This window comes from Aulonocara sp. 'chitande type north' Nkhata Bay, linkage group LG3 (genome assembly GCF_057382095.1).
Source record: "Aulonocara sp. 'chitande type north' Nkhata Bay isolate Kocher_YH1m ecotype deep benthic linkage group LG3, A_spYH_male_GT1.1, whole genome shotgun sequence".
Lineage (NCBI taxonomy): Eukaryota > Metazoa > Chordata > Actinopteri > Cichliformes > Cichlidae > Aulonocara > Aulonocara sp. 'chitande type north' Nkhata Bay.
The window spans coordinates 12,112,783-12,126,264 of record NC_141346.1 but is presented as its reverse complement, the minus strand read 5'-3'; the positions used below and the strand labels follow the sequence as shown (position 1 = coordinate 12,126,264).

The window sequence follows — 13,482 nt, the reverse complement described above, 5'->3', positions numbered from 1 at the left end:
CCGGTTCCGGAGTCACGGAAGAAGCTTCAGAGCTTCCTGGGGTTTGCGAACTTTTATCGCCGTTTCATTCGAAACTACAGCCAGGTAGCCGCGCCTCTCACCCAACTCACCTCACCCAAGGTGTCTTTTACATGGTCCCCTGAGGCCCACGCAGCCTTCGCTAAGTTGAAGCGATTGTTCACGTCCACACCCATTCTAACCCATCCTGACTCTTCTAAACAGTTTGTTGTTGAGGTTGACGCGTCTGATGTGGGAGTTGGGGCGGTTCTCTCCCAGCGGTCTGGGCCCCTGAATAAACTCCGGCCGTGCGCCTTCTTCTCACGCCGACTCACCCCCGCGGAGAGGAATTACGACATCGGCGACAGGGAACTCCTAGCGGTAAAACTCGCATTGGAGGAATGGCGTCACTGGCTGGAAGGGGCCGAACAGCCCTTCCTTATATGGACAGATCATAAAAACCTGCTGTACCTTAGAACTGCCAAGAGGTTGAATCCACGTCAAGCTCGCTGGTCCCTATTCTTCGCCCGCTTCAACTTCACGCTCTCCTATCGTCCCGGGTCACGGAACATCAAACCCGATGCGCTCTCCCGTCTGTATTCCCCCGACAGTGAGGCGCCCTCCCCCGCCACCATCCTACCAGCCACCTGCGTGGTGGGTGCTCTCACCTGGGAAATTGAGGAGACCATTCGCCGAGCGCTGCCGGGGGACCCTGACCCAGGGACTGGACCGCCAGGACGGCGCTTCGTTCCCGCCGCCGCCCGGGGAGCAGTCATCCACTGGATCCACACAGCACGATTCACGTGCCACCCGGGCGTGAGCAGAACGGCACGCCTCCTCAGCAGACACTTCTGGTGGAAATCGCTACTACGGGACATGAGGGACTACGTGTCTGCCTGTGCCGTCTGCGCCCGTAATAAGTCATCCACGAAGCATCCCGTAGGTCAGCTCCAACCACTCACTACTCCCCACCGGCCCTGGTCTCACATCTCCCTCGACTTTGTTACCGGTCTCCCTACCTCTTCTGGAAAATGTGTCATCCTCACCGTTGTGGATCGGTTTTCTAAGGCCGCTCACTTCATCCCGCTAGCCAAGCTGCCCTCGGCTGCTGAGACTGCCCAAGCATTGATCACAGATGTTTTCAGGCTCCACGGAATTCCCCTGGACATTGTCTCCGATCGAGGTCCCCAGTTCACCTCACAAGTGTGGAGGACCTTCTGCTCCATTCTCGGCGCCAAGGTCAGTTTGAGTTCTGGTTTCCAACCGCAATCCAATGGGCAAACTGAACGTCTTAATCAGGAGCTGGAGACTATGCTGAGGTGCGTAGTTAGTCAAAACCCCTCCTCCTGGGTTACTTACCTGCCCTGGGTGGAGTACGCCCACAATACTCTCACCTCGTCCTCCACCGGCTTGTCTCCTTTCGAAGCGTCCCTCGGGTATCAGCCTCCGCTCTTCCCAGAAGAAGACCTGTCCCTCTCCGTCCCGTCGGCCTCTCATCACCTCCGGCGCTGCCAACGTGTGTGGCGCTGCGCTCGCCGCGCCCTCCTGCGCGTGAAGGAACGACAGGCGCACTACGCCGATCGTCGCCGCGCCCCAGCCCCTGACTACCAGCCGGGACAGAAGGTTTGGTTGGCTGCGGGGAATATCCCGCTCCGGGGCACGTCCCGCAAACTGGCTCCCCGTTTCATCGGGCCGTACGAAGTGGACCGGGTCATCAACCCGGTGGCGGTCAGGCTCCGGCTTCCGGCCTCTCGGCGTGTACATCCCACGTTCCATGTATCTCAACTTAAGCCGGTCCGCCTCAGCCCCCTGTGCCCTCCTTCCGAGCCCCCTCCTCCCGCCCGGCTCATCGGCGGCCATCCGGCCTATGCGGTCCGGCGGATCCAGGATGCGCGCCGGCAATAAGCTCCGTTGGAGCAGTCTTTCAACGCCCCTCTCTGTCTCTTGCTAGCAAAGTTGACCCACACAACAAAGTAAAGCTAGTTTTCGGCTATGAGCCCGACACCGAACGGTATTAGTCAGAGGTCCTTTTACTACGGTTCGGAGCCGCGGACCTTCAGTAATAGTAATAAATCTGTTACGTTCCCCCCGAAAGGGTCTAGGCATGCGAGTGAGGGGACCAGTAACAAATGAGTCCAGAACAGAATGAAAGGAAAACAGACCAGTGTTTTTAGTAAATAAAATAGTCTTTATTATAAATCATCTTAACATAAAGAGCCGACAACACCGTTTTACCAATAACACTCGGAAAAAGAGAACAAAGGTTGCAACAACAAAGAACACAACACAACAACCAAACAAAAACTCCACACCACGAGGAGGCACTTCCAGGGGCCCACAAGCTCACCCTGTCACTAACAGCAGCTGGCTTACTGCTGCCAAGGCCCACAAGCCCACACTACTCACGTAAAGCAGCTATACGGTTTCCACAACTCCACACTTCGAGCAGGCTAACCACACACAACGCAGAGACACCAGAGAACACCCCACACCCTGTTCACAGCTCATCCCCAGCTTATATGACCTCAGAGAGGTGATTGCTGACTGGGCCCAGGTGGCAAACGAGGCTAATCAGAAGCAGCTGTGTCCTGGGGAGAGAGGAGAGTGAGAGCGAGAGAGGGGGTAGGAGTAAGAAAGTAGGAGGCGGAGAAAAGCACCACACCCACACAAGGGCTGTATCAAGAGGCCCAGCTAGGGCCGTAACAAAATCACACAGCAATAGTACATTCACGTAGTTGTAAAATGCATGATAATATATTAAGTAATCCAAAGTATTCAGAATACGTTACTGTCATTGAGTAACGTAACAGAATACGTTACAGAATACATTTTAGGGCATGTATTCTGTATTCTGTAATGGAATACATTTTAAAAGTAACCTTCCCAACACTGACAACTCTAGACTACCAGCCACAAAGACAACAGCTGGAGAAACATCTGTCTACCTCTGACATCCACCAGCTCACCCATACAACAAACAAACATCAACAACCAGGAAGCAGCTTCACCTCTGATCACACACACACTCAACTCTACTCACTCACCTGGAGGATCAAAAACAATCAGGTTAATGATGCTGATGAGCTTCAAAGAGCGTGTTTCTTCCATCAAGACACTACACACGTATGTTCCAGCATCATTAATTGTCACATCCTTCAGAATCAAAGACACGTCTCCATCCTTCATCTGTCTGTCCTGCAGATCCACCCGGTTCTTAAAAGATGGATGCTGGCTGTCTGGATCAAACTTCCCATCTCGGTACAAAAGCACATGTTTATCTCCCAGGTCAGCTCTGCCCCACACCACACCTGTGATGTTGTTGTTTGGAGCTTGACACGTCAGAGTGACGTCCTGTCCAGACTTAACCTGTATTAATTCATCTGAAAGAAGAAACAACACAGAGCAGAGAGGTTAAAGGTCAAAGTACAATTATGATCAGAATGATTGACTTTAAATATTTTGTGTATTTCCTTTGCACAAGTATGTTTCATGAGATATGGCACTGGCAGGATTCACTTGTACACACTCACAACCACCAGCTTCACCCCTCCCCCTCCAGCTGTAGACTCCCACCATGTTGTCAGAGAAGACCTGATGTTGACGCATTTAAAGCATTCATGTCGTTTGATGTTTGAGCTGATAAATGGTAAGTCTGAATGTATAGGTCCAGTTTTGTTTATTGAACTAAGCCTGAGCAGCTACGCATAGTGTCCAGTAGAGGGCTCTGTCGCTTAGTTAGCGGCAAGCTGCACTTCTAGCTCAGACCGGTTGTTGTGGTGCACATGTGCCAGTAGGCTGGTGATGGTAAATTTGATTCCTTTTACTGAATCGAGTTTTAATGAGTCACTCACCAAAGTGAATCGGATTTTGAGTCATTTGAGTCACTGAGTCAGTTGACCAGAGAGTACAAAAAATGTACATTTTCACTCAAACTTAATTTATTCCTCTTTTCATGTAAATCCTACTGCTAAGATGAGTGATTCTAAAAGAAAACAACTATTTTATAGAGCAAAAAAGAGCAAAAAAAAATTCTAAAGGGAACATTTATTTGGTTACTTTTATTTTGTTAGTATTTTCCTTAAATGTGTCAAATATATGTTTTCTCATCTAAATGTCCACTGAGCTGTGAGCCATTGGTTAAGGCACATCATCAGCACAGGATGGAGGGGGTTAGTGAGTCCTGAGTGATTCGCTTACCCTACGATTCAGCACAGGAGGGAGGGGGTGAGTAGCTCAAATGTGTTGTTTGCATGTTAGCAGAGCGATGCTATAACGAGTAGTTTCTTTTGGGTCGAAAATTGGTCGACGCATCGGGCAGTGGACGACCCGAGGGCTTTTCTCCACTGCCGTCATTAAGGGTTGCCGATCATCTTCGCCCTGATTCAGTTGATACTGAGATTCACTTGCTGTTTCCATAGCAGTTGGAGTTTTTACAGGGTGGGGTTGCTAGCCCCACGCCCAACCCTCCTCCTTTCTCATCCGGGCTTGGGACCGGCAATGGCAGAGTTCATGGCCGGTCATGCGTCGAGCAAATCTTCACCCTCCGCATGATCATTGAACAAACATTGGAATACCAAAGGAAGATTTCTATTAATTTCATTGACTTCGAGAAGGCTTTTGACAGCGTCCACCGGCCGACTCTATGGGCTATCCTGCGCCACTATGGAGTCCCTCAGCAGTTTGTAGATGTCTTTCGTTGTCTCTACTCCAACTCCCGTTGCTGCATCCGGACGGATTTCTTCAAGATCAATACTGGCGTCCGACAAGGATGCGTGCTATCCCCTTTCCTCTTCCTGTTGGTAATTGACTTCATCATGCGACGATCAGTTGACCAAGCTGGCATCGGTGTGCTCTGGCACAAAGCGCGTAATCTCACTGACTTGGACTTTGCAGATGACATCGCCCTGCTGGGCTCGACTCAGGAAGACTTCCAAAAGTTGACCGCGGCCCTGCAGAGGGAGGCGGCGAAAGTTGGATTAAGAATCAGCGCCAAAAAAACCAAGGTACTCCGAGTTGGCTATGCACGTGCCCGCATTCCTGTCATGATCAACCAACAACGTGCTGAAGAATTTTACATATCTTGGCAGCATCATCTCAAATGACGGGGTCTCTGATCGGGATGTTGACGCCAAAGTAGGGAAGGCAGTTGGTGTCCTGCGACGTCTCCAACCTATTTGGAACTCGACCTCCCTGAATGTAAGGGTCAAGATCAGACTACTGAACTCTATCGTCTTCCCTACTGCACTTTACGCTAGTGAAACCTGGCGCTTAACAAGTGCAATTATTCAACACCTGAACGTGCTTCAACAACGTGGCCTGCAGCGAATCCTGAGAATTTCCTACCGGGACCGAATAACAAATGAGGAGGTCCTATGAAGAGCAGGCACCCGCCCATTAGCCGATGTTGTTGCAGAAAGGCGCTTCCGCTTTGCGGGCCATACAGTATTTTACGCCTGCCCCCTCATCGCCCAGCTAAGATTGACATGACATGGCGTCCACGCACTGGCAAGCGAAAGCAAGGCCGACCAAAGACCACATGGCGTCGAACATTCATGGACGATCTGAGAACTGTCAACATTGCCTGGGACGAAGCTGAAGCAGTCGCTGCTGACCGACATCGATGGAGATCACTAGCTGCCCGATGCGCCGCCCGGCATAGGAGGAACTAAGTCTAAGTAAGAGCGATGCTACTGTGAACCGAGGAGCTATTGTCTTGATGTGAGCTTCTACTCATGGTTTTTTCTTCCAGTTCGTCCTCCTTTATCCTTGGTGATTTGTGGCATTTATAAGCTGATACACGGGGATTTATCTATTCAAAGGAATTTAGAAATATACGAATCCTGAGATCTGAACCAATCTTGTGATGATTTGTTCAGGATCACTGAAAATAAATAATTTATTTTTGGCAAGATCATAATTTTTATAGCGACGACCCTTCCCATGAGTGATATGGGTAGACATTTCCATCTAGCCAGATTGCCTTCTACTTTCTTTAGAAGTGGGATGTGGTTTAATTTAGTTAAATCTGCAAGCTTAGGAAAGACATTAATACCCAAATATTTGATATTTCCCGATTGCAGTGGGGTAGAAGCAGAATTATGGAGGGAGCAATTAATTGGAAGAATTGTAGATGTTGACCAGTTAATGGAATAATCTGAAACTCTTCGAAACAAGTTTATTAGTGTAATTACCTCAGAAAGGTTGGTTTGAAGGTTTTAGAGAAAAAGCAAAACATCATCCACATAGAGACTGTAGTTCTACTTTCTTGCATTTTATGCCCTTAATTACTGTATTCTGCCTATTTGCTGCTGCTAGTGGTTCAATATAAATTGCAAACAGTGAAGGGGAGAGTGGGCATCCCTGCCTGGTGCCCCTCAAGAGACAGACGTGTTTGTGTTGTTCAATGATTTGTGCACAACAACAAAAATGTGAGGATTTAGAAATAGAGTGTGAGGTTGTGAGAAAGTCTCTGACTGCATTCATAGATGTGTCCTTTCAGCTGCTCGCTCTGATCCAACCTTTGGTCTCTAAGAAGAGGCTTCAGGGAGATGTTTGCTACGTTGGACTGTAGGACCATCAGAAATGTGTTCAGTAACAAAACAGGCAGCAGTGAAAGGAGCTCTAAGTGTTTGTGTTGTTCAATGATTTGTGCACAACAACAAAAATGGGACCTCTCTCATCCATCAGTCATCATGTGGACATTTTTCTGACACACTTTGAAGCTGATGGACCTTTGTGTCTGCACTAAGTATGTTTTCACCAGCTATGGCACCGGCAGGATTCACTTTCACAGACTCACAACCACCAGCTTCACCCCTCCCCTCCCCCTCCAGCTGTAGGCTCTAACAGAGTTTCCCCACACATGTTTACAGACGAGTTAGAGAGCAAGAGAAAAAGAGACTGATTCATAAATGTCTTTGTTTCTGCTCTAACCAAACAATGCTGCTCTACAACTCTAGACTACCAGCCACAAAGACAACAGCTGGAGAAACAGCTGTCTACCTCTGACATCCACCAGCTCATCCATACAACAAACAAACATCAACAACCAGGAAGCAGCTTCACCTCTGATCACACACACACTCAACTCTACTCACTCACCTGGAGGTAGAACAGTCAGTTTGATGAAGTTGAGCTTCAATGAAAAGCTTCCTCTCATGAAGACAGTACACACGTATGTTCCAGCATCATTAATCGTCACATCCTTCAGAATCAAAGACACGTCTCCATCCTTCATCTGTCTGTCCTGCAGAACCACCCGGTTCTTAAAAGATGGATGCTGGTTGTCTGGAACAAAGTGACCATCCTCGTACAAAAACACATTTTCTGACTTTAGGCCACCTCTGCCCCACAATACAGCTTTGATCTTGTTGTTTGGAGCTTGACATGTTAGAGTGACGTTCTCTCCAGACTTAGCTGTGATGTTTTTCAGGTCTGAAAGAAGAAACAAAACAGGGCAGAGAGGTTAAAGGTCAAAGTACAATTATGATCAGTATGATTTACTTTAAATATTTTGTTTATTTCCTTTGACATTTTATCCCTTTAATCCCACTGACACGTCTTCCGTGGAGGAAGGAGAGTCTGTGGACGAAGGGGATGACCCGCCAATCTCCAGGGACGAGATCACTGAGGCGGTTAAACAACTCCTTGGTGGCAGAGCTGCTGGGGTGGATAAGGTCCACTCTTTAAGATCCTGAAGGCTCTGGATGTTGTAGGGCTGTTCTGATTGACACTCTACAATGTTGTGTGGAAATCACGCACAGTACCCCTGGATTCGCACACCCTCCAGTCCCTTTTGTGTTCTAACTATAGGGGGATCACATTCTTCAGCCTCCCTGGGAGAGTCTATGTCAGGGTGCTGGAGAGGAGAGTCCTTCCGTTAGTCGAACCTCGGATACAGGAGGAACAATGCGGTTTTCGTCCTGCCCGTGGAAAACTGGACGAGCTCTTTATCCTCTCAAGGATACTTGAGGGCGCAAGGGAGTTTGCCCAACCACTCTACAACCAACCACCCAGCAGTCTTAGCTAATTATAGGCCAATCTCCAACGTTCCTTTCATATCAAAAATCCTTGAAAGAGTAGTTGTCAAACAGCTAACAGATCATCTGCAGAGGAATGGCTTATTTGAAGAGTTTCAGTCAGGTTTCAGAGCTCAGCACAGCACAGAAACAGCTTTAGTGAAGGTTACAAATGATCTTCTTATGGCCTCTGACAGTGGACTCATCTCTGTGCTTGTCCTGCTAGACCAGGGGTGCTCACACTTTTTCCGCATGTGAGCTACTTATAAAATGACCAAGTCAAAATGATCTACCCACTACAAAAATCCAAAACATATACTTATTTATAAATATATTGAGGATTCTTTATATCTACAATGTATATACATGCATAACCGCAATATCCAATATTTCACAACACAATTAACTATGTAAATTTTTTGTCATTACCTGAGTTTACTCTGATGACTTGCACTGAATTGAATCAGCCAGGGATGCATATTCCGGACAGTAGCTGCTGACGGCCAGGTTTAAGAGAAAAAACCGAGAGCTAAAAATTGGAGTTAACTCGCTGACTAGCTTGTCAGTTTTACTACACTTCGCGCTGCTGTTTGCGCATGCGCAGCGACCTAAGCGTCAGAAAAAATCTGCTGTCATCTGACTGGCTTCCCTGTATCAATCAAGTGACGGGATGGATGATAGGCTGGCATCTATTTTTTTAATGCCATGCGATCTACCAATACTACCTTGCGATCGATTAGAACATGCTGTAGGTATTACAAGTACTGCACTGCAGTGGTTTGTATCATATCTATCTAATAGACTCCAGTTTGTGCATGTAAATGGAGAGTCCTCTTCACACACTGAGGTTAATTATGGAGTTCCACAGGGTTCAGTGCTAGGACCAATTCTGTTCACATTATACATGCTTCCCTTAGGCAGCATCATTAGAAGACATAGCATACATTTTCACTGCTATGCTGACGACACCCAGCTCTATCTGTCCATGAAGCCAGATAACACACACCAATTAGTTAAACTGCAGGAATGTCTTAAAGACATAAAGACCTGGATGGCCGCTAACTTTCTGCTTCTTAATTCAGATAAAACTGAGGTTATTGTACTCGGCCCTGAAAATCTTAGAAATATGGTATCTAACCAGATTCTTACTCTGGATGGCATTACCTTGGCCTCCAGTAACGCTGTGAGGAACCTTGGAGTCATTTTTGACCAGGACATATCCTTCAATGCACATATTAAACAAATATGTAAGACTGCGTTTTTCCATTTGCGCAACATCTCTAAAGTTAGAAATATCCTGTCTCAGAGTGACGCTGAAAAACTAGTTCATGCATTTATTACTTCCAGGCTGGACGACTGCAATTCATTATTATCAGGATGTCCAAAAAACTCACTGAAAAGCCTTCAGCTAATCCAAAATGCTGCAGCAAGAGTCCTGACAGGGACTAGAAAGAGAGAGCATATTTCTCCTGTTTTGGCTTCCCTTCATTGGCTTCCTGTTAAATCCAGAATTGAATTCAAAATCCTGCTCCTCACATACAAGGTCTTAAATAATCAGGCCCCATCATATCTTAATGACCTTGTAGTACCATATCACCCTATTAGAGCACTTCGCTCTCGCTCTGCAGGCCTACTTGTTGTTCCTAGAGTATTTAAAAGTAGAATGGGAGGGAGAGCCTTCAGTTTTCAGGCCCCTCTTCTGTGGAACCAGCTTCCAGTTTGGATTTGGGAGACAGACACTATCTCTACTTTTAAGATTAGGCTTAAAACTTTCCTTTTTGCTAAAGCATATAGTTAGGGCTGGACCAGGTGACCTTGAATCCTCCCTTAGTTATGCTGCAATAGACATAGGCTGCCGGGGGATTCCCATGATGCATTGAGTTTTTCCTTTCCAGTCACCTTTCTCACTCACTATGTATTAACAGACCTCTCTGCATCGAATCATATCTGTTATTAACCTCTGTCTCTCTTCCACAGCATGTCTTTTATCCTGTCTTCCTTCTCTCACCCCAACCGGTCGCAGCAGATGGCCGCCCCTCCCTGAGCCTGGTTCTGCCGGAGGTTTCTTCCTGTTAAAAGGGAGTTTTTCCTTCCCACTGTTGCCAAAGTGCTTGCTCATAGGGGGTCATATGATTGTTGGGTTTTTCTCTGTATCTATGAAGCGCCTTGAGGCGACTTATGTTGTGATTTGGCGTTATATAAATAAAATTGAATTGAATTGAATTGAATGTATTTTATGGACTTGGAGAAGGCATTCGACCCTGTCCCTTGGAGTGTCCTCTGAGTGGTGCTCCAGGAGTATGGGGTGTCTGGCCCATTGCTACAGGCCATTTTATCCTTATATAGCTGTTGCAAGAGCTTGATCCGCATAGCCAGCAATAAGTTCCCAGTGGGTGATGGGCTCCACCAGGGCTGCCCTTTGTCACCAATTCTGTTGATACTTTATATGGACAGAATTTCTATGTGTAGCCACATGTTGGAAGGTTTTCAGTTGAATGACCTCAAAATCTCATCTCTGCTTTTCGCAGATGATGTGGTTCTGTTGACTTCATCGGGTGAAGGCCTTCAGCTCACACTGGAATGTTTGCAGCCGAGTGTGAAGCTGTGGGAATGAAAATCAGCACCTCCAAATCTGAGGCCACGGTCCTCAGCCAGAAAATGGTGGAGTGCCCACTCCGAGTCAGGTACAAGTTCCTGCCCCAAGTGGAGGAGTTCAAGTATCTCAGGGTCTTGTTCACGAGTGACGGGAGCGGGAGATTGATAGGCGGATTGGTGCTGCGGCTGCAGTGATGTGGACGCTATAATGATCCATCATGGCAAAGAGGGAGCTGAGTGTAAAATCAAACCTCTCAATTTACCTATCGATCTACGCCCCCACCCTCACCTATGGTCACGAGCTGTGGGTAGAGACCGAAAGAACTAGATCGCAGATACAAGTGATCGAAATGAGCTTCCAAGGAAAGGGTGGTTGGCCTCTCCCTTAGAGATAGGGTGAGAAGTTCAGCCATCCAGGAGGGGCTCATAGTAGATCCGCTACTCCTTCACATTAAAAGGAGCCAGTTGAGGTGGTTCAGGCATCTGACAACATGCCCCCTGGGCGCCTCCTGGGCGATGTTTTCCGGGAGGGTCCCACCGCGAGGAGGCCCCGGGGCAGACCCAGGCCACACTGGAGATATTATATCTCTCGGCTGACCAGGGAATGCCTTGGTGTTTCCCCTGGACAAGCAGGAGTAGGTAGCTAGTGAGAAAGAGAGGTCTGGGATTCTCTGCTTAGGCTGTTGCCCCCGTGACCTGGCCCCCTATAAGTGGAAGAAGATGGATGGACATTTGAATTTTTAGTCATGTTGGATTTAATGAACCTCTGAAAATCCTCCAGGTCACCAGTGACCCACTGAGTGGGAATTTTAGCCTCATGCTAAACATGCAAAGTGTCAAAAACTACAAGATAATGATAATAATGGATTGGATTTATATAGCGCTTCTCAAGGCACCCAAAGCGCTTTACAATACCACTATTCATTCACATACACATTCACACACTGGTGGAGGCAGCTACAGTTGTAGCCACAGCTGCCCTGGGGCAGACTGACAGAAGCGAGGCTGCCATATCGCGCCATCGGCCCCTCTGGCCAACACCAGTAGGCAAGTAGGGTAAAGTGTCTTGCTCAAGGACACAACGGCCAGGACAGAGAGCCCAGGGATCGAACCGGCGACCTTCCGGTTACAGATGCGATTCCCAACCCCCTGAGGCACGGTCGCCCGTAGATGTTAGCTTCCACAGAACAACAGCATGTGCTGATAATAAGTGAACTGTCTTGCTGCCGCCACTGGAAGTGGCCGGACGTCCGAGCAGCAATGCCACCGCAGGATCCACGGCAGACCTCTGGAATGGTTGCGCCATGGTTGTGTAACATGGTAGACTAATGTGCCTGTATTAATTCAGCTCCATATTATTGTGTGAAGTTGCAGTAGGTTGGGAGTGGTTTTGTGTGTGTCACATTTTTGGTGAGCCAATGGCTGGAATGGGCTTGGACTAATTAGAGGCAGGTGTACTTGATTGCTCTGATACAGTGGTCTACTTATAGCCCACACTACAAACACTGCTGTGTCATTTTGTCTCTCTGTGCAGGTATGTAATGTGATGAAATCAGATATGTTTGGGATGGATGGGTTTCGTGCTATGAATTCTATAGTGAAGGTGTCATTTTGTCTCTCTGTGCAGGCCAGGGTCTATTATATGCCACAGCCTAAAGGCAGCAGAGTTGCAGAAGCTGGAGTGACCACTGGCTATATGCTCGCAGGGTGGTGGGTCTCCAAGGACAACTTCTAACCCTGTTAAAGGCAACACGTGGAGTGCAACTGGCCGTGTGGCATAGCTGGCTCTGGCCTTGGGACTGTGTGTTTTTTATACAATTCATAAATGGGACACTGGACTGTTTTATCTTTTATCTCTTGATATATTTTTCGTCAATAAACTATCTTTTAGAATTTTATTGACTGTCATCTTTTTGCCCACGACTGAGACGGTTGGTCAGACCTAGAGTCTTTCTTTGGGTGTGTTACAACTGGCGTTGTCGACAGGATCTGGCTACCATAATCCGTCTCACTGCTGCTGCTGAACCCATGGCAGGCTGCCTGACGGATCTCACCAGTACTGCAGCTCTCTCTCAACTCTACCCACTCACCTGGATCAACAATCAGGTGAGTGATGTTGATGGTCTCCAATGAGTCTGTTTCTTTCATGAAGACAGCGCATGCATATGCTCCAGTGTCTTTAATTGTCACATCCTTCAGAATCAAAGACACGTCTCCATCCTTCATCTGTCTGTCCTGCAGATCCACCCGGTTCTTAAAAGATGGATGCTGGTAAAGTGAATCAAAGTGACCATACCAGTACAAAAGCACATATCCTGGCTTCAGGTCACCTCTGATCCACACGACACCTGTGATGTTGTTTTTTGGAGCTAAACATGTCAGAGTGACGTCCTGTCCAGACTCAGCTAAGATGAATTCATCTAAAAGAGGAAACAACACAGAGCAGAGAGGTTAAAGGTCAAAGTACAATTATGATCAGAATGATTGACTTTAAATATTTTGTTTATTTTCTTTGACATTTGAGTTTTTAGTCATGTTGGATTCAATGAACGTCTGAACATCAACTGGGTCACCAGTGACCCACTGAGGGGGAATTTTAGCCTCATGCTAAACATGCAAAATGTCAGAAACTACTATAAATTTCTTTGTTTCTGCTCTAACCTTACCCAAACAATGCTGCTCTACAACTCTAGACTACCAGCCACGAAGACAACAGCTGGAGAAACATCTGTCTACCTCGCAAAGAAAAGCGTCTGGACTTCTTTAAGTTACTTGAAGACGTTTCACCTCTCATCCGAGAAGCTTCTTCAGTTCTAAGGTCAAATGGTGGAGAGTCCCAGATATAAACCTAGTGGGTTTATATCTGGGACCT

General features: G+C 47.3%; 1 protein-coding gene across 3 annotated transcripts in view; it reads right to left on the bottom strand.

Moving 5' to 3' along the window:
- LOC147333986 (cell adhesion molecule CEACAM5-like) overlaps positions 1-13,482 on the bottom strand; it is a 45,815-nt gene that overhangs the window by 20,767 nt on the left and 11,566 nt on the right. For all 3 annotated transcript variants that reach the window (XR_015128396.1, XM_086286454.1, XM_086286455.1), the window contains exons 3-5: positions 12,701-13,030; positions 7,099-7,431; positions 3,042-3,377 (exon numbers count right to left, since the gene is read on the bottom strand). Coding sequence is in view for 2 of the 3 variants with exons in the window: in XM_086286454.1 (XP_086142580.1) it covers positions 3,042-3,377; positions 7,099-7,431; positions 12,701-13,030 (999 nt within the window). In the remaining variant the exon portion in view is untranslated. The remainder of the gene's footprint in view (positions 1-3,041; positions 3,378-7,098; positions 7,432-12,700; positions 13,031-13,482) is intronic.